At 36.4% G+C, this 27984-nt stretch overlaps 1 protein-coding gene across 1 annotated transcript in view; it reads right to left on the bottom strand.

The window, feature by feature from the left end:
* VAV3 (vav guanine nucleotide exchange factor 3) overlaps nt 1–27984 on the bottom strand; it is a 178769-nt gene that overhangs the window by 15503 nt on the left and 135282 nt on the right. Inside the window, 7 exon segments of the mRNA XM_086617513.1 lie at nt 3210–3268; nt 3271–3296; nt 3991–4027; nt 4030–4106; nt 5876–5910; nt 11009–11074; nt 18704–18840. Coding sequence (XP_086473639.1) covers nt 3210–3268; nt 3271–3296; nt 3991–4027; nt 4030–4106; nt 5876–5910; nt 11009–11074; nt 18704–18840 — 437 coding nt within the window.

Below are 27984 nucleotides of genomic sequence, written 5' to 3'. Positions count from 1 at the left end.
TAACTTTAAAAGGTGACCAGACAACTCAAGCAAATATATTTCATTTGATGAATGATACTTCAACTGTGGAATTTCACTCTTCATTAACACAAGCACAAAGCAATGTATTACTGTAAACCCTTCACTTCTACTAGTAACTGTCATTCCATTCTACTTACTTACATTTAGATTTCCAAAATCAAAGCTGACCAAGCCAAGCTTAGGTCAGAATAAAGAAATAGTACTGTGTTCAATCATTTTCTTCTAGTTAAAAAAAAAAAATAATAAAATCATTAGCTTACAGCAGCCTACATCAGTTCAAGCAATATATAATTCCAGCCAAACAAAATGACTCAAATTATTTGGTTCAAGGTCTGTAACTTCTTGATAATGGTCTGAAGATTATCTTCTGAACTGAACTCTGGAGCATTCACTCCCCACGCTGCAAGCTGTGGCATGTCTCTGAAACTGCTTCTAGGGCAGAATCCAAGCTAAGTAAATCTACACCTGCTTTTAACAGTTCATAATCACAGGCCTGCCCATGCACTCCAAGTAAGAAGAAAGGCCAGGAGACCGAGAACTGTTTTGAGCTTTGCTGTCTGCTATCAGCACAGTACGCAAGCTACAATGTCAGCAACCAAATCATCTGTCACATATCATCACCGAGCGCCCAGACATTAAAATTACAAAGGCAACAGAGAGTGATTTGTAAGTAAGCAGCATTCGAAATAGGATTTCCAGATAAGTGGAAAAATAATTAGTATGAAACTTTTGCTACCTTTTTGCACCATATAAATTCGTAAGAATTATGCTGGTTGGTAAAGATAGTAAGAATTCAACTGGACAGATTTTTTTTGTGGCAAAATAAGTAAAATGGTTCCAAACTGAGAAAAAAATTTACTTTGGGTCACAAAGATTCAGTTGCTTTTAGAAGCTTAGTTTTTAATACCATTCTTCCACAAAAACAGTTGACAAACAACTGGCCTCTAAAACAATCATTGCATAAATCACAGTAGCAAGCTTACAAACAGCTAAGTAAGGTAAGTAGCCCCTGCCAATATGGATGGGGCTCCTCAGGAGTATCATGTTACCGTGATTCACATCAGCAGCAGAGCTGAACTTTCACTGCACCTTGGCCTGCTTTACACACGCAGCACATTTAATTACTCTGTGAAAGTTTTTCAAAAGTACTATGAAAACTATGTACAAGAGCTGTGCTACTTTTGTTACCTCCAAAGTAGTACAGAACACTATGTCACTGCAGATCACTACTTTAGGTTTCCATGGCTGCTGGCTTTGTCTCTCTTCTGCTCTTAAACTACTTTTGTTCCTCTCTTCTTCCAGACACTTACTTTTTCTCTTGCATCTACTCAGAACAAAGCAGTTGTTCCACATCATACGCAAACAGTACTTACACTATTACTTGGCTATTAACTCTCAAGGGCAGACTTCATCACACCCTAAAACTGAGTTATGAAATGACTTTTTCCTAACAATGTTAGCAAGGCTAAATTCGTAGCAATGAGGCCTTTACACTAGAAATTTCTTTTGACCTCTCAATTCTTTGATGCAATGCATATTCTTTTTCGTTTGTTGTTTGGGTTTTTTTAATCTAAGTTTGTGTCCTGTACTTATCTCTCTGATCATCCAGCTCCATTTTGAAACCTGCATCGGCGCATTAAATGCATCATTGCTGTAAGAAGATATCTGGCAGCATGTGACTCCAGCTCACATGCTTTGTCAAGATCCTGAGAGCACTCAGATGTTCTCATCAGTTTCCACTGAATCAATTGTAGTGTTGCAGACTAAGTAGCCACTTCCTTAATACATTTGAGGAACACCTACGATTTCTGTTGCTACCTAAGATAAGATCTCAGGGTCCCTAGCCCTAACACTAAACACTTCCACTAGTTTTTAAGTGTCAAATGAAGACATTACAGTGCAGAAACAACTTGGTGCATTTTTCCTCAGGAAATTTATGTTCTTTCCATTCTAATGAGCACTTATTTCAAACAGGGTCAGGCGAAACATAGATTTGTGTTTGATTTCTCACCACTTGTAGGATGCTCTTGCTTTACAGAGTATCAGTAGTTAAATTAAAGTAATTGCTAAGGCTTCCTGGTTTTAAAGCTTCTCTCCCTACTCTTGTTTTGCATTGTTCTTCATTTTTATTTATCGTTTTAAAGTACTTGGATATGCATGCAGGAAGACTGCAGCATAAGTTTTAATCCAATTGATTGCACTAATATAATATATTGAGTCAGTTTCTTTTAACAATGCATCAGAAAATGCTTAAGCAGTAAATTCTACAAATGCACTAAGTTAATTTATTCAGACATCTTGTATTTATGAGTCTTGTCTAAGCAAAATGAGCTATCAAGAGATTCTTTCGAATTAAAGTTCAAAAAAAGGTATTTCTTCCCAGTACAAGATGACTCTGACATAACATTGAAAACTCACTGATATGGGCAGTTATAACACCAAACTCTTATTTCTGGGAATGAATTATGCCTATAGTTGGAGTGGAAGTTAATAACAGAGTCTATATTTTGTGTGTTATTACTATAGTTTGCTAGTGAGTGGGTTACTGCCACAGATTCTAAGTTTGAAGTAGCCACACAATTGCTTTAGACTAGTCAATATTGACTTCAGATTACTATTATTCCAACAAATATCTTTAAGCTATTAGTAGTTTAGACAGCCCCATTCTCCAACTGCACTTCTTTGCCTCATGCACTAGAACAGGAAGACCAGCCTCTCCCAAGTGTGTCTGCTCTCTGACACAGCTGCACCTTATATCCTTCTCCCTCTGAATTTACACATCAATAGGCATTATGCTCAGCAGTACCTGTGTACACGTGCTAGGCTGGGAAGGAACCTTCACCTAGCTACTCTTAGGGATCATTACTAGATAAAGATTTCCAAAGACATCAAATTCCCCTTTCCAGATTGAGCCTAACTCCCCAGCGGGATTCAAATTCCTCTTCTCTTCTACATCACTGCAAGGGACACAGTCCAGTCCTGAATGAAATATGTAGCTTTAAGCACATACTACCATCACTTAGAGCATAAACCATAAACATAAAAATTATCCTATTAGCAGATATGGACACATTTCAAATTCTCACTCTCACGGCCCTTCTGTAATTTTACAAACCAAAGTAGCTCTCACTAATAGCAACAGCTACATAGAAAAATCGCATATCGTAAAAAACCTCATCAATGCTTACCATTAAATTTTTAAATTTTCTGTTTTCTGCAATGTGGAAAAAGCCATCTCTTGTTAAATCTTGATGTGTTTCACTTCATTATTGTACCTGTGGGCAATGAATAACTTGTAAATATAAATGTGTTTTTAATCAGACACAATCAATAATCACCTGAGGGCATGCCCCAATAACACCACACAAAAATTGTTAAGACAAAATGTTTATCTGTGCCAAAACAAAGTTGACATCTAATTAACTAAATATATTTATTCAAGTACAGCTGAAGAGGTAAGCTGTATTCATAAAAAAAAGTCATAAAAAACTAACTACTCATTCTCATTAGGAATCCCCATATATTTCTTACTTTTTATATTCATGCTGATAAACAACATGAAGGCAAAAAAGACCCTCCAAATTTGCATCCACAGAATTTATAAACCTACATTTTACTGAAATGTCTGCAATGCAAAGGGCTTCAGCAAGTTCTCACTGAAGTCAAGGAAACATTCTTATTCACATCAGAGACACAGATCACATTGCACTCCACACACTTGCCTACTCTACCCAATATACTAGACCATCATTTTTGTATACCTGTTTGCTACACCAGCATTATAAAACCATTGCTACCCTCCTACTATAAATTTTGGATGTTTCTGTCAGCATCTTCAGTTTTCCTATATTGACTCTCGTAAAAGCTGTGTATGGTTATATAATTGAAACAGATTTTCCTATTTATTTCAAATATTATCTAGACATAGATGAGAACAGGAAAGTTTTCTGGAGATCTTATTCCACTTACTTAATACTAATTGCATATTCTCCTGACTCTTTGGTCCGTGCCGCACCAAGTAAGTGCTATTTACTCTGTTAATAAGTTCACTCTCTGCTTGCAATCTTTCCATTGCTCCAGCAAACCTGTAACAGAGGACAATAAAATTGCCTGTGATTTTTTCAAAGCTACAAATATCTATCAAATATGCAATGCAGAGTCCCAATATTCTACATATGAAGGGGACCTAAATATACATCAGTTGCAACTGAATATCACTTCCAGATCTTTCAATGAAGAATAAAGCGTGAAAAAATTCCACACTGGGGGTAAATTCTTAATTTGAAAATACATGTACACATGTTGAATACAATGCCTGTTAAGGAAAGCACTCCACCCTGAGCATTAGCTGAATGACCACTGGCTTGAACAGCTCATAAAGACAAATGTTTTTCTGAATTATGTGTTGCAAGTGAAACAATAAAACAGTGGTCCAGAACCCTTGAATTCCCTGAGTTTTAGTGGGATTTATCTGAACAGAGTGGAGAATCAGTCACCAGTATGTTACATCAAAAAAAGACCTATACAAAGATTTAGTATTTATACAAACACACTATTTTATTTAGTTTCATAATTAACTCATAACCTCTAAAAGCTAAAATGTAATGTGTAGACTAAACATCCCCAAGAAAAGAAAAAAATTTCAGCCTAATACATCCAAATTTGAAAGAGCTGATGCTGAGTTGAAAGCTAAGACACATATAAGCCTGACTGCATCAGCAGAGTTGTGCCCTTGCTAGGCATTGCTGGTTTGAGTGGGACTTCATGAGAGACTGTCAGCAGACATTTATTTGCAAAATTAGAGGTTAAACTGTCAAATGAGGAAAGTGAACTAGCTTCCAGGGAAATGATGTTTATTTTACCATTTTAGAAAGTAGTCTAAAGGCAGTCAACATCTCAGACCACTACTATGTAAAATTTCATACTAATACCTCACTACCAATTACAAGAGAGCTTTAAATAAAAAAGTTATTTTATGAAACACACTGGGGAACATGCATTTTGAAGTTTATCACAAAATACATGAATTTTGACAGCAAGGTTCAGCCTAAAGTCATTTTCAGTTAAGTATTACAAATCATTAGAAGATAAAGACTGATCCTAATTATATGCTTTCTTCAAACAAATTATAAATAGAGCAAATGTTAAAATTTAATTTAAAATACCAATTCTAAATATTAAACATCCTATTTGACTTGTTATGAAAAAATCAATATTTGTTTAGATCTGATTCTGGTTTCACTTTTGGCAAACTAGAAGACACCAGAACTCACATATAAATGACACAGCATAAACCCAGTGAAGCACGAGTGATGCTTATTTTTTTCTCTCAGAATCACCAAGTCTTTGAGAAGTAGCTGAATTCCAGTAAAGAATTCACACACTACATAAGGCCTAGATCAGCAGTGGTTGCAGTTTTCATACAGAGTCCTTTTACATCTCTGCAGGGTTTTTGTCAGGTTGGTTGGTTAGTTGGTTTTTTTTTAAAGGAAAGGTAGAATTTCTCACGAGACAAGATGTATTTAATGTTATTCCTTCTCTTATTCACTTAACATGTAAGATCTACTTGCACACTTCATATTATACTCCTCTCTCATTATTCTATTTCAGACCTCTGGGACTAAGGCTGCACAGCTACAGACTTGTAAACAAAACGTCAAAATCATTAAGCACTTTATTACATCAGAAATGCTTTTGGGCAACGCATGATGTTGCTTTCCCAAACCATTACACAATGTCTTCTTCAGAAGCCTAGAAAGGTTAAATCCATATAAATCAAATTGTAACAAACACAGTTGTCTTTCTATGACTGCTTCTTTCAAAGAGATTCTTGTAAGACTAGACAAGGACTCACCACAGTTGTGAAGAGTAGTCTACCGGTTTAGGAACCTAGGACATGAAAAGATACAAGAGAAGAAGGATCAAGAATTTTTTGTACTCAACACAGATTAGATAGCATTGATCTAATTGTCAATATCCAGACAAAAAAAGTTAAAGGAAATAGATAATCTAATTGGTTTGCAAGTCTATTTATTTTGAAGGAAGGTATAATAAAGGACAAATATTCCACAATATTTGAAAGTAGTGCAGAATATTTTAACTCTGCTGCTGTGACAGATCTTTTTACTTAACGGAACTTTAGAAGTTTTTCTGACAATGCCTACATTTAAATTTCAAACACAAAATTGCCCAATTCTACATACTGTGGAAAAATATCATTAAAACATGCAACAAAGTAACAGTGTATAAAATTCACTTCATATATGACCTTAGAAAGACTGTATACTAGGAAATATAGTATATAATCTTCTGAGAAAGTTGAGGATAATCCAGAGATTGCATTGTATGACATCATTCATACCTTTGTATTTGACTTGGTTAACTTTTGTACTGATTTTAATAAGCATGGTATTTGATTCTCAAATTCCATTTAAAAAATTAAGCAAACTACACTCGGTTTGCAAAATAGATATTATATGTATACATAAACATATGCATAGATAACGTGTATACATGCACAAGACGCGCAGTATAGCAATTCCCATGAAAATCAGCATTTCATCTTGACCATCTCCCACTGTCGTATGATACTTTGGTATTACCCTACTCTTCTAAAACAACGTGTGACACTTGTAAACTGCTGAAAAATTTATTGTTAGTGGAAGCTTAGCACACATCTTGCAGATTTATAACCTAATGTCATATACTCTTAAATAAGCAAATGATTCTTTTTTTTCTTCCAGTAAACCAAACAATGTTTTATCATTTTCTAGAATCTAATAGGGAAAAAATTACAGGAACATTCTCACATTTTATTTATGATATATGAAACATCTTCAACAGAGACTTCAAAACACAGCTCAACTTGGGAAGATACTATTATACAGGCCTACAAACTTAACAGAAATTGAAATAAATTACAGGTCCCACTAGCTTGACCTCGGTATCAACTGACATCTTTATCAAGTCTCTACACCTGACCTCTGTAACTTCCATCTCTACACTGTTAAGATCCATTTCCATGAACCAAAACGCTTACAGCCTTTGACATAATGGTCCATCAAACTAAATACATAAATGCCCACTTGAATGTCTCTCAATTCAAGATTTTTATGATAAAATTCTGAATTCTACAGGACAGCCCAAAAGTTGTATTTTTTTTCTAAATACAAGGCAGACACTGGTGGGAACACATTCAAAGTTCTCTGTGACAAAACCAGGGTCACACATTCAGCTTGCACAACAGTATCTATTCAGGTATTAAACCAGTCATTAAGTTAGTCCAGTTCTTAAGAGAAAAAGGAAACATGCATTACTCCCAAGTAGTGTAGACAAAGGGCTCTCAAACAGTAGCATTTGTAATGCTGGTGGTGTCCAAATCGCTTAGTGCAGGGGGCCTAACACAGCCAAGTACTACCACTGACAGCAGCACTGGCACTTCACATCCCTACAGCTATTCATCGTGTTCCACAGGCACCTCTGCTTCTAATGGTGAAACTTGGAAAAAGTTAACAGATTATGAATATGCTGACAAAGAATTTCTACCAAGAAATGTTTTCGTGAAGGGACCAAATAAGACACTTCAAGGCCAACTAGGCATTACAAAGTCTTTACATGCTGCAAGATATTTAAATAATATATTTCATCTACAGAAGAATTGCACCTTTAATGATTTTTATCATCCCCTATAGGACTAATTAAGTAACATGCATTGTATCAGCAGCAGGAAAAGAAAGAAGAGTTTTTAAAAATAACGTTCTTAATTTGTCAAGTAGTCCTGCTATGTTGGAAAGGATATAAAAATTCAAAGACGGTTTAAGTCCATCCTTCAGAGCTGTTAAACAACAGATGAGTAGTCCTCTTCATTAATTTCGAATGGACAGATACATAGATAGCAAGTGTTCTTCATTGTCATGAAATAGAGCAAAATCAAGTGTTATTCCAGAAGCTGTTGGCTCATACTGTACTATGTCTCCTATGCCTCTATAGAAAAAAGAAAACTGGAAGAAAGCTGGGAAGAACCAGTTATTACTCATATGGTGCAGAAAATGTCTGCTGACATATACTACTTAATGGAAAGAGGAAAAAAATGTTTATAGGTACATCTGTGAAAAGTGTGGAATACAGATATTCTGCAGCTCAGCAGTTTTTCATTCAATATTCATTCCTGAAGTCTTTTGATGTATGTATTTATGCTGTTTCTGAGCATTTTTATATCTGCTGGTTGTAAAGACTGTTACACTTAATAATAACAGTAAAAGTTATAGCATGTTTAAAATCTGATTGATGTTTCAGTATCTTTAACTGCATCATTTATCATAATAAGATGTTTATATTTCATGCTTCCAAGTTAACAGTGGTGAAGCATCAATTTACCTTTTTGTTCTGATCATGACACCGGTTGGTAACATTTAATGAATAATATTTATTCATTCTGTAAAACTGTATTATTTCCAATACTCCTCTAAATAGTGTATTTCTAAATTTAGCAGCAAGTTTTATCATTAGAAAGCAATCTTCACAACACTCCAGTAGCGTTTTTTTCCTAACTTCGGATATCCCGCTTCCTCTGCTTTAAAGTATAGCAGTGTTTCCTAAAATGTTGCTACGGTTGCTGTCAATGATACTACACACAATTGATTGGGTGGCTCCGAGAACCTAACACTGATACACAGCGGATATCACCCATGTCCAGGACAGTGACACCATGGCATGGCAAACCCTTAACTTTTCCAAAAAGCAAGGAGTGGAGCAAAGAAAGCGGAGGGCCAAAAAGTTGAACCGAGGGCTAAAGGCACCTCTCCTATGAAGACAGGCTGAGAAAGTTGGAGTTGTTCAGCCTGGAGAAGAGAAGGCTCCAGGGAGATCATCTAGCAGCCTTCCAGTACCTGAAAGGGAGTCTACAGGAAAGCTGGGAAGGAATTTTTTACAAAGGCATGTAGCGATAAGACAAGGGGCAATGGCTTTAAACTGTAAGAATGGAGATTTCAATTAGATCTAAGGAAGAAGTTCTTCACTGTGAAGGTGGTGAGACACTGAAACATGTTACCCCAAGAAGCTGCCGCTGATCCATCCCTGGAAGTGTTCAAGGTCAGGTTGGACAGGGCTTTGAGCACCCTGATCTAGGGGAAGGTGTCCCTGTTCATGGAAGGGAGGTTGGAACTAGATGATCTTTAAAGTTCCTTCTGACCCAAACCATTCTATGATTCTATCAAGTTCACATAACATTTCCATCTTTATTCCAGATCTGTTTTCTCATCCTAACATACCCTGTACCTACAAGTATTCTGTGCATTCCTCTTCAAACAAAATTCTGAAAATACAGGGTACTAAAGATGTATCAAGATATATCAATGTATTTACATTCTTCATAATCACATGTGTATTTGTTTTAGAAGCTAAGGCACAACATAAGCCTTAAAAGCATATTGAAATGCAGCTGATTCCACCTTCTTAGAAACCATTGAAGTGGCATATCTTGATTACTGTAATAAAAGCAATTATATTAAGAATTCAAACTGTTGTGAATCAAGTTAAAAAGTTAAACTGTTGTTGTGGTTTAGGCCGCTCCAGCGACTAAACTCCACACAGCCACTTGCTCACCCTTCCCCAGCCCCCGAGGATGAGGAAGACAATTAAAGGAGAAAAGGAAGAGACACCCGTGGGTTGAGATAAGAACAAATTTAATACTACTACTAATAATATATAAATATATATATGTGTACAATGATAATATATATGAACGAGTGATGCACAGTGTAATTGCTCACCACCCCTTGACCGAGGCCGTCTAGTCCCGAACTAATGATCCCGAAACAGGTAGTCCTGACACCACAATCCCGGACAAGCGAGAGGCCCGAAAATAGAGAGCAAGACAGAGAGAGCACTCATAGTCCGAGAGTGAGAGCCCTGGAAGAGCAAAGCCCCTTCTTTCCAGCTGACCCTCACTTTTATTCTGGGCATGACGCTGCATGATATGGAATACTAATCGGCCAGTTTGGCCCTCAATCCGACATCTAAGTACAAATCGTAAGGAGAGTCGTGGACCCCCCTGTCCCAGCTATGCTCCCCCCATCCTGTTGTGCTCCTGCACACTAGCAAAAACATGAGAAGCTGAAAATCCTTGAAGTCTCAGTGCCAACTACAAACATCAGTGTGCTGTCAGCATTCTTCTCAGAGCGTCTCAGACTAGAACCAAAACATGGAGCTCTTCTGACTGTTAAAAAGAAGAGCTAACTCTGTCCCAGCTGAAACCAGGACAGCTGTCTTAAAGCAAAGTAAGGAATGTGATTCATCACTGGTTTTATGGGTTTGCATCAATTAATCTCAACAAAGGGACATATAGTAAATAGTGTTATAGAAGACAGGGAACGAAGGAGCAAGCCTACAGTATATCAATGTATCATCACATCTGTATACAAAACTCTTGAGTACATATTATAAAATAATGTTTCTTATTGTTTTCATGAAATTTTCTAGATTGTGAACATCCTTGTGTGAAATAAAGGCAGGTAAGAACCTACAGAGAGGAGAAAGTTTACCGAGCAGACTGAATTCGAAGTTTCATATTAGTTCTACTCTCATGTATTTTCAAACACACTACTTATGGCGTAATCCCTCTCTCTAACCCAAAGTGACTGGGTAATAGATTAGAACCACAGCATTCTCACCTTCCTGCTGGGAAAGGCAGAATGCACTTTCATGTAAAATGTGTTTGTTCTATACTCTTGAAACTCTTTAGACAGATCAATTTATTAATATTCTCAAAAATTAAATCTGCTTCTCAAAGAGGTTTTCTTAACATGTTCTATTACATTTGATAACCCAAAGTATGAGTGCTGTATTTTAAGCAATATTGAACATATCATGAAAACACAAAGGAATCAGAAACAACATGGTTTTTGTAAGGTAAGATTAATAAAGCCATGGTATGAACTAGGCAGTTTTTTCTGTAAGATGACAAACAGAATTAAACAATTGTACTTACACATGGGCTAGGCTTTACTGCATCACTTGGGAAGAATCCAAGCTCTCCTGTTGTTAGATTTCTGCCCTAGGGAAAAAAAACACGACAAAATTTTCCATTTTGAGACATAATGGGGATTAACAGTAATAATAACACATGCATAGAGATTTAGGACAACAAGAGTATATCAACAAGTATTTAAAATAAAATGCTGTTCTAATAAAGCTTTACTCAACAGTTGTGAGGGTTTGCTGTACAGTTTTTTAAATATTTAATTAATAATTATAGCTGATACACCTGAGATCTCTAGGAGACGAGATGCAAGAAAGGGGCTCAGAGTCTGGGTTGTAATTCCCAGTTCTGTCAATGTCTGCCAGCATCTGCTATCTTCATTAACATTAATTGTCTCCTTTCAAGTTACATCCCCCTCAGTTGGCATCACTCTAGTGAGAAATGCCACACTGCCATATTACGGATACCCAAAATGACTACAGCACTACGCAGCTGCAGTTGCAGCACCTGAGAAATCATGCTAACTCCAATGGGAATTTACAGCTAATAATCCATCAGTTGATTCGGATGCAAAGTTCTATAGTTAAGGGCTTCCATAAGTGATGCGAGTGATTGGAAATCGTGTGGGCATGAGATCACGAACAGAATTAAAGATTAACTCTCTGTCTGTGATATAGTCACAATATGTTGTAGATGCATACACACAACTGGAGATCAGCTGCGGATATGCATCCAGCATAGCCTATACTGACCATTTTATGCAACACAACCGCTGCCCCAAAGTTGCAGGACCACTAATTTAGTCTGAGCTTCTAAGGGTCTAAAGTGACCTGATCATCAAAGCCATGCCTTAGCAGCTCACAATTCACCACCAAGATCTCCTGAAGAATGCCTCCTCAGCCAGATAGAACAGCAAAATAAAAACACCCTTTCTATTGCTAGTAAACATACAGCTGTGACCATGCTGACCATGTTTTTCAGAGCAGAACAGAGCACATAACTAAAATTTCTAACACAGATACATAAAATGAAGGCAGCAAAATGTGTGTTTTGGCATGGCAAACAAATGTTTTCATTTAACAGATTTTTAAAAAGCACATAAATGCCTAGCCTTGATTAAATTTAATATACTGACTGTAAACATAATACAGTATCAGTGTTTGGCAACAAGAATAAGAATGAGTACTTTACAAGCATTGTCACCTTGAAAGTTACATTTATGACATGCCTGCACTTAAAAAAAAATGCTTCAGAAACAGACATGGAATTTCTTTGAGGCTTTACTTAATTTTGTTTCTGTAACACTGAATGTGTAATTGTACTCTCATACCACCACATAAAACCAAATGCAGCAATTTCAAAGAGGGTGAAGCTGAATGTAAAAAAGCAAGAATTAATGGACGGATTACAAAAAAAAAATGAAAACGTTCTGTAATCATGATATCCTAAGCACAACAAATGAGTGCATCATTTTCCTAGGGAGATCACTATGCAATTTATCACACACAGATAGTGACCCCAGTAACTGCCATTTTACCAAATACACAGAGAAGTGCAAAGGGGAGAGAAAAGCAGATAAGCAGTATTTAAGCCATAATACGCTGAGTAACAATGATATTAAAAAAAACATTATGTGCAAATAAGTGACAATCTTATAGATCTGAACCTCTTTAGCAAAGCATCCTTGCCCTCTTTCCCCCTATCTGTTGAACACAGGTTACCCTTTGCATCCATAAATTCAATTTACTCTCGAAACATTAATCTGTCTGAAGTGCAGACCTAACTTATAAGCAGAGCTTGACACAGTCTCCCAGCCAATTGATACTTATTTGCAATACTAATCTTATCTGAAGAGCAAGTGATATCACAGTCAATAAGACCAGCCACTGAATAAAATACACTAATGAGAAAAAGCTTTTGAAGGAGCACAATTGAACATTAGTTTTGTATGTGCCCACACACCATTGCTCTTCATGAAAGACATTTATATGAAGTCAACGAAGCTGAACAAGATGACACATCATGTAACATGTGTCCACAACAACTAGAAAGCAGCCAAGGATCAAAATTTGATGAGCTCAGGGACAGATTTGTTTCCTTCTGAAAGTGCTAAAAGGGACATCATTTCAAGTGCTTCCTCCTGTGAGTCAGAAATACAGTCAGGATACTTACAGGTTTATCTCTTACTGTTTTTCCAGAAACATATTTGCACACCTCGAAATCTAGAATGAAAGCTAGCTTTGATTTGCAGACATTTAAATGCTTCAATCTGCACTGAATTATACCAAACCGGTCTATTCTATGACCTCAAGTAAAAATTTAAAAAAAAAATAAATAAAGCTGCATTACAGCCACTGAAGAAACTGTAGCATGACCAGACCATGAGACAATATGATGTAGAGCCAGCATTACATCATCTGGCTTAGATACTGCTAGCAGTACACAGGGATATGAATCGCAGCTTAAAAACACAGCGAAGCAGCAAAGATCACAAGACTAGCTGTGGTCCACACTGGTTAAATCATTTTCACAACACAGACATTACAACACATACACATTCAGAATAAGGAAACTGAACTGCAATCCACAGGCTCCATCGTAACATACACGTGCACTTTCACTTTAAGTATTCTGCAGGTAACAAGTCAATGGCACTTGCAGCAAAAATGAACCATCTGCAGGACACTGAACATTCATTGAAATAAAATGCTGTGAAACTACATCATCAGTGGACAGACTTATACGAGAGCTACAGCATGAAGAAATACTCTCTGCCCAAGCAACAATTCTACAATTTCCTTAGATGTCACCACTTGTTGGAAAATGCTGTTCTGTGCAGCTGTGGGACGCAGATGTGTCACTTCATTGGGCTAGGAGAGGCTACAAGTATGCCTTCTACGGACAGCATACCAGGAACAAGGAAAAAGCAGTACTAGAGAAGTCAAATGCACATATTCTCTCATCGCACAAAATATCCCCAAGTACTACAACCAGTACAAAAACTTCCCTTTGCATTTTGAGCAATATCATGAATGTAACAAGCACTGAGACAACCTGAGAAAGGGCTTTGTCTTCAGAAGAGATAACCACAGATGGCTTTGTTAGTTCAATAAAAGCAAATCCTTAAACAGAACAGGGTTTCATTTATTACATATTGCTGAAGGAAAACATCTCATTCTAAAATGCTCTGCCAATAACGAGCTCATACGAATAATGTGATAATGTCCTTAGGAGACAGGTTATTTTGTTTACCTTGAGAAATCCTAGCTAAATTCATCAAGGCTTGGTGTCACTATACACGAAACTATGACCTGTTGTCAGATGATCATTTCAAAATTTAAGATCTATCCACCAACTCATTAACTACAGCAAAATTATTATTATTTAAGATCTATCCATCAACTTTTTAACTACAGCAAAATTATTATTATAATCATTTCTTTCTACTCTATGTTTCCTGCTTTGGAATTGCTTTTTGTTTGATGAGTAAGCATTTCCCTTGAACACTTCCCTTTAACAGCTAATGGCTGTTATAAAAGCAGAAGCAAAGGACTAGACAGAACTAGTTTTAAAATGTATACTACGAGTATACTATTAAACTGTATTTCTAAATTATTACACTATATCTAATATAACCAATGGCTTGATGTCCAAGTGGAGACCAGGGAGGAGTGGCATTCCTCAGCGGTTGGACTGGTGCTGTTAAACATCTTTGTCGGTGACATGGACAGTGGGATTGAGTGCACCCTCAGCAAGTTTGCTGATGACACCAAGCTGTGTGGTGTGGTCAACACGCTGGATGGAAGGGATGCCATCCAGAGGCACCCTGACAGGCTTCAGGAGTGAGTCTGTGCAAACCTCAGGAAGTTCAACAAGGGCAAGTGCAAGGTCCTGCACATGTGTTGGGCAATCCCAAGCACAAAAGAAGCGTGGCCAGTAGGTCGAGGGCGGTGATTCTGCCCCTCTATACTCATGAGAGTACCTGGAGTACTGCTTTCAGCACTTGGGGCCCCAACATAAGAAGGACATGGAGATGTTGGAACAAGTCCAGAGGAGGGTCACAAAAATGATCCAAGGGCTGGAGCACTTCTCCTATGACAGGCTGAAAGAGTTGGGGTTGTTCAGCCTGGAGAACAGAAGGCTCCAGGGAAATCATGTAGCAGCTTTCCAGTACTTGAAAGGGGCCTATAGGAAAGCTGGGGAGGGACTTTTTACAAAGGCATGTAGTGATAGGCCAAGGGGCAATGGGTTTAAATTGTAAGAGGGTAGAGATTTAGATCAGATCTAAGGAAGAATTGTTTACAATGAGGATTGTGAAGCACTGGAACAGGTTGCCCAGAGGAGCTGTGGATGCCCCATCCCTCAAAGTGCTCAAGGCCAGGTTGAATAGGACTTTGAGCAACCTGATCTAGTGGAAGGTGTCCCTCCCCATGGCAGCAGGATTAGAACCAGCTGATCTTTAAGGTCCCTTCCAACCCAAACCATTCTATAAAACAGATAGCAAGTATTAAAATATATATTACAAATATGTGTGTGTATATGTGTGCCTACAATTCATATATATAAAAGACTGAATGAAGCCCTTCAGTCCATTTCTTTCAATGACAGTCTTTCAGCAAGGCTAGAGGCTGACTCATGACTCTTGTACCTGTTTTAATGAGGGAGACTTTCTGAAACCATTTGACACATTTGCTCTGTATTTGCAGACTACTGCCTGCTACTAGCTACGCAATGCCCATTAACTTCATTGGACATGCAGAGAACTAGAACTCCAGGATAGCTAAAATTTATAAACAAACATGTCCTTCTCTCATTTTCCTTTTGTTCATTGAAGTGTGGCGAAGAGAGCAAGGAGACAGACAAAAAATTACTAACCAAAGGGAAATAAAGGCACTTTCAAAAGGCACTTTTACAGTACTGCCTCCCCAGTGTTTCATCTTTATATCATAAGTATATTTACAATACACTTAATGCCTTTTGGTTGTTTACAGCAGGACCACTAACTACTGCAGCGTTAGAAGGTACAAGTAGAGTAATATAGCAGTAGCTATTACTTGATATGAGTTTAATTGGCATCAAAGAAAAGCTGGTTTTGAAAAAAGGGAATCAGTTCAGGAAACATCTGTATTCTTTTGGGTTACTTGAGAAACATGATTGCCTAAGTATGGTAGGTAATTGCAATGCAAACCTGTAAAACTAGAACTACATTATGTAGGCACTGCGGCACCCCTGAAAGCCTACCCTGAGGTTAAGCAGTTACCAATTTACTGAAATCAAACTCAGAAGAGGAGAGAAACATTAATACCTGTAATGAAAATCTGACTACTTCAAAGCTGCACTACTACAGCTGAATAACTTTCCATTTAAAATACCAAGTCTTATCTCTCCACCCCCAGCCCCTTCTCCTTTTCTTGGTTCATTCTACAAGTGATGTTAGCCAACGCCAGCTAGGCAAGCAGCATGGATCTTCTAGTCTTGCACCTTGACTGACCGAAGAAAAGCAGTCATGCAAAGGGGATGCATGAGTATCAGCATACAACCATCCTTCTCTTTATACTAGCTAGGTGTTTACTGAGGAGAGTAAAATAACTTGTGATAGGATAAGCCCATCTATATTACATGTTCTCCTTGAAGAAAGCTTAGGGTTTGGATGATACCAATGAAAGACAGAAATTAAATTCATGGAGTTCAGAAATGCTTATCCCAGTCATCTTATTGTCTCTGTGATCGCTCAGTTTGCCTCTCAGAAAAGTATTTACTGTTTCATAAAGAAAAAAAACTCATACTTCTCCTGTTTTTCAGACTGCTTAACAAGTAGATTCATATTTGTATACAGTCTTGAATTACTACAGAACTTACCACAATAATTGCTATACAATCAAACATTAACTTAGCAGAATTTTCATGTCTATCAAAACTTATTTCATTGTATTTAAGCTATAGCTTAAGTATTGCTTAGTAACTTGCAGTATCTATCCGATGTACTGTAAAAAAAAAACCAAAAAAATTACACTTAAACCACACATACTTATCTATTACAAGCACTTCAATTTCTAAACTGAGTGGCAGTTGAATTAAAAATCCATTCTAATATTAGCCTTGGAGATCAGCTGTAAATTATTCTAAAATACCTCTTAAATAAAACTTACAGATTTTAATACAAATTGTGTTTGCTGGTTTTTTTCTTAATACATATTTTAGAATTCAGATGTCATTACAAGACTTATGAAAATCTGTATTAAGCAGTGTGTGATAAGACAGCCTGTGAGAAAAAAAAATCCTTAATGATGCTAATGGAAATAACAATTGTCATTAAGATTCAAATCTACTACTAAGGCTTTTGGGGAAAAAGCCTCACACACTTTCTGGTTCCTGCTAGTTAAACACAGTGAGATTCTAGCTAAATTCTTTAACATGATAGGTACAAATAACAAATCCAGTACATTGAGCTGATGGATACACACGAACACAGTAATAGAATCAGTCCCACAAGGTGCCAATAATTCTGGCTTAAGTGCTTCTCTGGATCAGAACTCAAGATCTTGCAGAACCAAGCCCTACATATAAAACTACATGGGCCAAAATCTGCCCATCAACATTTGAAAAAAAACTTATTTTTAGTGGTCAAATATGTACAGTCTGCCAAGTAACAGCTGCAGGGGCGTTGGAGGCGGGGTGGGGGGAGGGTGTTTCTTGGGTTGGCTTGTGGGGTTTTTTTGGGGGGGTGGGGAGTTACTGTTAAAGTAATTCTATTGTTTATGACTTCTCTCCGTTAAATGTTGTTCGGGATGATACAGTGGCATAGGAATAGAGTTCACTGATTCGGTCCTGAAGAGTTTGGAGAAGATTCAATACTATCTGAAGCCAGCAAAAACAAACAAACAAACAAAAGAGCACAACCTAACCTATGTAACAGACCAAGCAGTTTTTATAATTGTATTCATTAACCCATTATAGCCTCAAAGAAATAAAGTCACAAAGACAAACACAGGAACAACAATTCAAGACAACAGATGCTTCCCAGTTGTTGTTCTTTTAATATCCCAAAAGTTCTTCTATTTAGCTCTATTTCCATTTATACTATAGTATAAATAGTAGTATGTAGGATTCTAGTACAAACAATCAAGAAAACAATCAAGAAAAATGAGACATAGTGTAATGCATTTATCTTTAAAGTGAATGAAAAATGGCATTTTGAATCTGTTTGTAGTTCTCAGTTAAAAAGAAATTTCAGTAACAGTAGTAGTGATGCTAATCAGGTGATACTGAATTTTGTCATCAATAGAATACACTTGTCCTACATACATAGAAAGCTGTTCTTAATTGACTTGAGAGATCATCAAGAAGTTTAGGTGTGGTTATGCTTTGCAGAGCTATTTCTCTCCCCTATAAATATAATATTCATAACTGAGTTTTGCCAATATTGCTTTAGTTCTGCTACATTAGAGAAGCAGCCAGACCTTTGCTGTTTATGCATCACTAGAAGCATTGCTACTCTAAGGCTGCAAGAATGAAGCTTTACACAATATAGGAACTACTGGCACTTTAAAAGTAAAACCAGCTGTATTAGACATTTATTTTGGGTAAAACACAAAGATATTCTTCTGTTGTTTAAAAAGGAAAAAAGTTACAAGAGCAATATATCAATAAGAATTTAATATCTGGGACTAATGCAATATAGTCATTTGCTAAATGATACAATACCTGCCAAAATAAGCTATGTGCATCTCCTCTAATTAGTTCAATAGTGTCCCCAATCTGGATATGCAATGGTGGGCCCTCTTGTGTCGCTGGCTGTGGTATTCCACTGTAGTTTCGAATTACTTGCATTTTTGGTAAACCTGAACAAACAAACAAAACCTAAGTCAGTATATATTTTTAGTTAATGACAATTTATAAAATCTGAAGATCACAAAAACAATCAATCAATAGAGACACACTATGTCTTTAACAGGTACCTGACTAAGGCACTAAGGCAATGTCTTTATACTATACCACATACAACCTAATAGAAATGAAACATCTTTGTCCTCCCTTCTTCTTGGGATAAGGTTGATTTCATATCTCTGGAGGCTCTTTCCTCTACATGTGCACCTCTGGCTCTGCATAACATTCAAGTATTAAGGATATCTTTGTAGTTCCAAGGCAAAAATTGTAATGAACTAGTATTAAAGGCACCAATATGGATGTTCTCATCAACTTTAGATCAGTAATACCAAAAGGCCTATTGTTGATGTGAACATGTCCAAGAGAGTAAGGACAACAATCCTTCTAGGCTTCTCATAACACTTTTTCTTCCTTTTGTTTACTTCTTTTAATTTTCAGGTTTTGACAATATTCTTGGATACACATAGCAAAGCTTGGATCAATTCAAGCTTTCACTTGCAAGACAAGAACTCTAGCTGCACACTAGTCCTTCCACATCGATACTAGCTGCATCTAATCAGCTGATCTAATTTTTTTTAAATTAATTTTTTTAAATAGAGCAATCCATTTCTTGAGACAAAATATTTTCCCCAAAGATCAGTGTCTCTACCTGTACAATGAACTAAATCATTGTTTATAACTGCAGTTCAAGAGCCCTCCACAAGCATGTATCAAATATATGGAGTGAGGGGCAGGATTTCAGCTGGAAGAGAAAACTGTGGGTACCGTAACTCCATGTTCTTATAACTATAACAGCATTTAAAAAAAAACCCAAACACTTAAAGTGTTATGGACAGTTAGTACATTGCATTAAAAGTGTGCTGTGATATTGTAAGAATACTTGAAATCAAGTGAAGTACCACCCACTCTGTAACAAACATAGTAAAGACTTAAAAGCCTTTAGAAAAGCATTTTTTTCCATTCTTTATACTGCTAAAAAAAGCATCATTTTAACAGTACAGGTCTGTTTTCAACTACTCTCCCTCAGTCTTTAAATAAAACCCTATATAATAATTTCCCCAGTTTTAACTGCTCATGGGATGTTAAAAATTGCTACAATTAAGTGGACATATCTATTTACAATCTTAAAGGTTTTGGTTAAGATTTTCTAAGAATGTATGTTAATAAACAGAAATAAGAGTGAACACATGCAAGGCAAGGTAGCTGGGCTGCCATATTTAACCAGTTTCTTGCTGCAGAGTCATGATTAACTTAATTGTAATAATGAAGGATCAGCAGGCCTACAAAGACCTATTTCTGTTGCAAGATCATTACTGTAATTTAGGTGGCAAGAAATACAAACATCCATGATCTCCTCTAAATTGTATGAAACATGAAAGAGATCATCTTCAATAATTACTACTCTCTGTAATTTAAGAATAAATACTAATCCAGAGTGCTGATGAAACGTTAAGCACAGTAATGTCAGCTCTTATGTTACTCAACCCAAATGACACCATAACTTTTACTATTTCTTCAAGTTATCTAGCATACTTGAAATAAGCACCTAATTATTAGTAAACCATTATTCCACTTAGGTAAACCCAGACTTTGCTTTATTTCTCAACTGAAGGTTCTCATGCTTTCAAATACTGATTCAGCATCAATGAATGTTGCATCTATTGTGTGGCAAATAGAAGCAATGCTGCACACAAGTATCTACTCAAAGCTGACAACTTTTCCTAATGCAAGGAAACTCTCTCATCACAATATATAGAATAGCTCTGTATGTGTGATAAACAAAATCTAAGCATGCAGTCATCTTAGAGACATACTTGGAAGTCAAAACAAATGCATACAAAGTTATTCATGTTGTGAAACCTTGTATCAAGTGACTTAGATTTTTAGATCAGATTTTAGTATGTAGATACGATATACTTAACACACTACTTTTGTATTTATCTCATCAGAAGATAATCAAGAAATATTCTCATGCACTTCCCAGTGCAAACCCTGGTTTTTTTTTTAAGATACTATACTTCTGAATCAATAAACATGTAAAATTATTTCTTATTTCTATTTCACTGCTAATTATGATTATTGACCTCTGAAAATCAGATGAGGTAAGACCATGCTGTGTCAACTAGCAGAATTATTCAAAAGGTAACACAGAATTAATCATATTAAAACATATCACGCCCAGAATACTTGTGTATAATTCAACATGCTTAATTCTGTAAAATCCTACAGTACTTCTGCACTTCTGATTATAAAATTCCCTCGGCAGATACAATGTTGGAAGATTTGATCTAACACCACTTGACATCACTGGAAATAATCCTATTGATTTAAATAGGCTTTTGGGTTAGGGTCTTAGTCTTAACAGAGTTCATTACCTTGCTTCAGATCCTTTCTTAAAACTTCTTTGCCATAATGCCTCCAGAAACAATGACAACTACAACATTGATGTGCTCCAGCTGCTCTCTACTATGGTGATCAACAAGTCTTACTCTTCTAGAGTAATTGTACTATCTACTTTTATCAATTGTTGTCTTTGGTCTACTTACAAGTTCTTTGTGCTCAGCATTGTCTTTGTTATGAATACACAATGTATTCGCACCACGACCAGACCTACATAAACCAGCATCTGGAGTAAAAGGGATGCATGGCTGGGTTTCCCATACGTTGAAATAACACAGAACACCACTGATATTTCATTAATTACTGTATTCATTTCATTTTCATTCACCCACTATAGTAACATATGCTAGCTACAAGGCCACTGATCCAAGACGCATGTATAAACAAGGGAAATTATTTTCTGGTGCTAATTATTTAAGCACACATTAGATTTGACCCAGATTCTGAAAAGTATCTCAACATACAACGACTGAAGGTAATTTCACTCTCCAACAAATGTGTCTGAGTCACAGAGAATACATTCACTTCAATACCAGCAATACCAGACATGCATAGACAGCCTGTATCAATCAAAGATATAAAAGCAGTGAGCGTGCTAGCTGATGTGTTTTACTCGTCGTACAAAAATATCATCAAAAGGACCTGTCCCTGTTACATGATTTCAAACGTTTTTAAAAATCAGTTTTTCCAGGAACAAAAGATTAAGAGAAGTCTTTGAATCAATCAGAAACAAGCACATACTGTTCTGGAATAGCTATTTTCCATGGGCAAATGTTCTTCTCACAGAACTTCCCTTATATGACCATTAAGCAAGGAAGAAATAAACGGGGTACAGAAAAGTTAATAAATTGAGGTAAAGAGCCAAAGAGCATCAAACAGAATACTTATTTCACCATATAATTACAGATTTGATAACAGTAGCTCAGAAACAGTTTAGCAAATTAACATTATGATGGCGTTCATTTAAATGGACAGATTTTGGTCAGCCCTTCACCTCCTAATCTATACAAAGTACACTGGGGTGTGATGGATCAAGTCCCATCCATCATTATCACAGGAACCAGCTCATACAATCTTTCAGCTGTTTAGCAAGCTTATCCTAAAACTAATTTGCTTGTTCGTAGTGTTCATTTTCAAACTTTATTCTCCGGGAATTCAGAATCTTCTGCCTTCCAGTGTAAATCAGTTCATGGCCAACTTATATCCACTCAGAGGCAGCAGTCTGAATAGCTCTTTTGCTTGTCTGTATTTATTTTCATAATGTAGTTAGAAAGAGCAATCACATCCCTTTTAACCTTTGTTTTGCTAAAAGAGCTTGGCTCGTTTAGCCTCCTCTCATAACAGATCAATTCCTCTGAAGCAGTACACCAACTGCTTTACTGAAGTTCAGAGAGACAAGATCTAGAATATTTTCCTTGTCTGTCTTGAAATTCCATTATTAATTGGCACATGGATTCATCACAAAAATACCCATTAAGAATTCCGAGTACTTGCTGTAATATAATAATGCAGACAAGAAAAAGCAGTATGTTACAGAAACCTGAAATGGTTTAAGTGCAATTATGGATTATTTGTGATAGAAACAGTATAGAAACATTACACATTAATGACTACAATGTCAAATATGATAAGCATTAGAGACACTGCTATTGCAATGTACATAGCTGCAGTATTCAGATGGCTGCAGAAGACTTGTGCAAATGAATATGGCACAAAAATGTTATTCATTAATATGTTTAAAAATAGATAAAATCCCAACACAAAGGACAAGGTCAGGATTTCAGCCATGCATTATCATAATTAATGACAAAAATCCCATTGGCTTCCATGAGGTCAGATTTCCACATGACTGAAAGCTTTCGTCAGGAAACTTCGTAGTTTAAAGTTGCAAAACCAGCCTGACAGCTTACAACTAAAAAGCAAACTGATCCAGTTATTCCACCAATAAATAGTTGAAATTTACTTCACTTGATAATCAGGAAAACCCCCAGAATCCTAGAAAAGCCTTCATAGACAAGCTGTGGTTCACAGACCTAACACAAATTGGTGATCTAAATTGTAGCTCATGAGAAAAGCAGAGAGAGCATGCTAAATCAGGGCTTACAAAAAATCGGTTTGGCTACATTATAGAAAAATAAAATCTTGCATAAACAATACCACACATGTGAGTATTTAATCTCACAGTTATGAGTCAAGGAAGAAGGTTACTTTTTAAAATTAACATAGTACATGTTAGAATACTCATTATGTATGAAATTATGAGAACATAAACTACTTATATTCCTTACAGCAGCTCTGCCTTTATGAACGGCACTGTAAGACCCTCAGAGTTCCATGCAGAGATTCAAAAATGTTATTTTTTGCTAACAACATGCATAATGCATGCCCTATGATGACCTCTATCTGTCAAAATTGATTCCAGCATCTGTTACTTCCAAAAACGCAGAACAAAGTTTATGTTTTGGACAGGGATTATTTTAACATACAGAATAATGACACTGAATATAGCAGACCAGGGTTCAAAGTTGAATTTGTGGATATACCATATATTATTAGCACAAAGACATAAAACAGTTTTGTCTGCAATTAAACATCCATTCCTAGTTTATATGAGTCTTGAAGAAAGACTTTCTTCTTCTCTAGGGAAAACATAGCCTAGTTACCAAATATTTATAACCTGATCCATAAATCACTAATGCGATGGAAGAAAGCCTCCTGACTTCAGGACACTTTGAATCTGAAACAGAATTTCAGAATGACAAGGCTACATCTTAATGGTTCCAGAATCTCAACACAATGACATTTACCCTTTCCTATAGGAAAGGACATGAAGTCTCACTAATTCTGTCCTTTCTTTCACCAAAAGAGTGTTTTAGGTGTCTCTTTGGACACTCTGAACTTGCTTTAAGCCTTTTTGGTTTAGATTTTTGTAGCTACAAAAATAGGGAATGCAGCTCTGCTGAGGAACGGACTGACATTTAGCAATTGATAAGGCTTCCACAGCAAAGATCAGAAGAAATACTCCATCTGGAATCTCAGAGTAGGGGCATCTCCAGCTATCTTCACCCTCCAACCAAGAAATGGGAGCAAAGTAACCCACAGCAGTATCTCATTGTCTCATTGGATTAAATGTCTGAACAGTGATCTGCAGTGTCATAAATCATTTTAATAGCACAAACTACAGACACGCAGGCAAAGGAAACCTTGTATTTAAATAAAAGTGAAGAAATACAAAATTAGTACTTATGGTAAGTAAAGTTAGATTGTGAAGGTTTCAGATCAAAGAGCCTAACTGCAGATAAAGTGACACGGAAGAAAAGGAAAACAGATAGGTTCACAAGGACAGCAGTGTGAAGAGCAGGTGGATAGTTACACCCACAATCTGCACATCCATGACAAAAAACCAGCAGCTTTGTCACCTTTTTGGCAATATCTTGATCCAATACTAATATTATTAAAAGCTAGTTAAAGGGAAGCTCTATTCTGAGCATGGATTATATGAAAACAAAGTCCTTTGGCATTCTCTGTACGTTCTTCAAATCAGCTCTGCTAGCCTCAGTGTTTAAAACTCCTGTTCCTAATGATTTTGTTGCAGAATCAACAGTAAACTAGATTCTCCTCTCTTGCATTTATCAAGAGTGCTGCTTCTTAATTCCTAATCAGTGTCATCTAGCTCCACAACCAGTGGAAGTCAATAGCTTTGTGCTGTTTCTGCCAAAGGCAAAACTTGTCTAGAAGGACTTTTCAGCTTGTAAGGAGACACAAGAAGAGCAATACTACATAATCACTTACAATAACCCAATTGCATTCAGTTTCTAGGGTTGTCTCTTAATGATGCAAAAGAAAATTGGTTTGGGTTTGTTTTTTTTTTTTACTTTTAGGCCAAGTACTTTGACACAAATTACAGAACTCACACACATGGAACATGTCAGCAGAGTCTTTTAAGTGCACTCTGCAGAGTGGCAATAATTTAAATAATTACTATTGGATAAAATTAATACAATGAATAAGTACATATACATACCTCAAAGAAGATATTTTAACTGAACTTTTAATACTCCCAGTCTTAAGTCATTATTTTTCTATGTCATCTTAATTAAAAGTTCTAATTTTAGATATTGCTTATAAGCCTTACTTTTAGGGAAGATGACTGAAATGCTGACAATGCCTAAGAATCACCTTTGAATATGTCACTTGTTTGCCTTCTCTTTAGCTGTTTTGAGTCCTGTTCAATAAAGTCACAATATTTTTCTTATGACTAACCACAACCCCTGAGTTTGCTGCTTGACTCAAATTTAAGACAAAAACCTTCAGAAGGTTGATTATTAAAACATTGAACAGTTACCATGAGCCTTACTCAAAAAGCATTTAAGCTTCTGCTTATAAAGGCTATAAGTAGAACAGCCCTGGCAGGGCTTTCTTCCATAAAAAGAGAACTCACAAGCACCACGCGGGGCAAAAAATCTTCACTATCTCATAACTCAAATGACAAATTTGTAATGCACTCCAAACCACATCTGATAAACACTGACACTTCTCTTGCACAGAAACAGAATATATAAAGGCTGTCAAACCTACAGGACAAAAACCCAGGGAAGAAATTTTTTCTTTTTTTTTTTTTTTTACAGTCCTAGTCCTGCTTTCTGTGACTACCCTCCCTCAACTGTTCCTACCATTGTAGCACCATTCCAAGTTCCCTCCAGTCCTTTACTACCTGTCAAATCCTCTATAATTATTTAAAGATTCAATTTTTCCACCATTTCCCTTTAATGCTGCATATATAAGCTGTATTCTTGGCAGAGACCTCTGCAAAAATGGTCAACCATCAACTAAAATGAAGATGTGTGGGAGGAAAAAATCTGTCTGCTAACAGTCTGATCAACAACTTGCTACCAGAAACAGAAAAACACCACAACTCAGGAAGTCCTTTTGCTTCTTTGAATTTTGTAGACCTGATCATCAGCAAAAAGTCTTCTGATAAGCAGCTGTATCTCCATTTTCCAGACAAGATCCACACAAAACTTGGAACTACACTGCAGATCATAGCAGGATTTAATTACAAGGGAAATAAACAAGTCTAAGTTATTTAATTTACATGGTTGCATTTTTCAAATTGCATGACTTCCGAAATATTTCCACACAGTTTTTTTTTTTACATGACAGTAGTTTGTTTTGCTTAAAGAATTATGCATAGACAAATGGACATTTTCCCTTGCTCCAAACATCAGCATTTTACTTAGCTCAAACTTTTTTTTCAAAAAAATATTTGCGGATAACTCTCTCTTTCTGCTTAGTGACAATATGAGCAGCATGGGAACATGGACACTCACTGAGGTGGACAGTTCCCTCTCAGTGGCAACTTTAAGTTTTCAAGTCTTCCAAGTCACGGCCAAACTTAATGCTCTTATAAATACTACCAGCATTTATTTGGATCAGAAACAAGCAATTCAGCTAAGAAAATTCAAAATCTAAACTGAAGTTTCAGAATTGAATTTTTTATTTAGAAAAACAACCCTGATAGAAGGCATTTTCTTACTTAACTCCTAAGCAGGGACATTTGGCACATCATGACATTCATTTTAAGGAAACTGGAAGCTCGCCTCTGTGTAACAAAAACCAGACACTGCAGAAATGCTTCTGAACAGCTATGTTTTTAAAATTAAGAAGAGAAAGTCATAAGGACTGCCTTTTGGGAAAGGAATGAACCTATCATTATTTAGATGACCACTGACTGTCTCTCATGCCCTTAAGGCTGGTTCTGCTCACAACTTGCACAGATTCACTCCTCAGGTTTAAATTTCTTTTTTGTTCCTCAAAACAGAACAGAAGGAAAAGAAATTGCAAAGATTTTGGGAAGTCAGGGGACTAAAAGTAACAAAAGAGCAATGGCAATCTGAAAATTATTTAAGTACACTGCACAAAGAATCTACTGACATACAAATGCCAACCCATTCCTGTTTGAACAGCATTTTCAGAAGCTGTCCTAGACATCATTCAAACACTCAGTCTTCTCTTAAAAAAAAAACTTAAATTTGTTTTCATACATCCAAATATATGGAAAGGCATCAATAAAGGATCCCATTTTTAGAAAGTCACATACCAAGTACTAGAAAGACACCACTAGCTCCAGCTGCACTTGTCAAAATTTTTTAAAATTTTTTTTAAGCTTGACACAGAAACTTTAGCACATTAATTTAGAAGACCTGGACATGTCCTAGATGGATAACTGTGGATTACAAATGCAAGAAAGGATGTTAAAAATAACAGAAATTTCATGTGCAATTCCAACATCATGTCTCATTATTTATACTCAAAATCAGGCACTTGGCATTTAAAACTTTGATGTCTGAAGTTTGTCCTCTCAAAAAATAGAGGTCTCTCCAGGACCACACTGAAAGAAAGTGGAAGAGAGCCAGGAATGTCACAGACTTTATAATGGTCCTAGTCACATACATTTTGTGACAAATTAGAGAAGAAAACTATTTTTTTTCTGCTGATATACCTTGGTTTCCCTTTCATAGCATGTCTTCCTCCAAACAAGTGTTAAGGACAAGCTCTCGTGTCTTGTACAATTTTAACTTCAAATGCTTATTCAGCCAACCAGTCCTTACTCGCAGTGACATAGGCATCTGTATTTGTGAGAGTAAGGGATTCTGGAATTGTCTAGCTTGAGAAGAATCTCAGCACTTTGAACAAAC

This window comes from Tauraco erythrolophus, chromosome 10 (genome assembly GCF_009769465.1).
Source record: "Tauraco erythrolophus isolate bTauEry1 chromosome 10, bTauEry1.pri, whole genome shotgun sequence".
Taxonomy (NCBI): domain Eukaryota; kingdom Metazoa; phylum Chordata; class Aves; order Musophagiformes; family Musophagidae; genus Tauraco; species Tauraco erythrolophus.
This window is presented reverse-complemented; position numbering and strand designations above follow the sequence as displayed.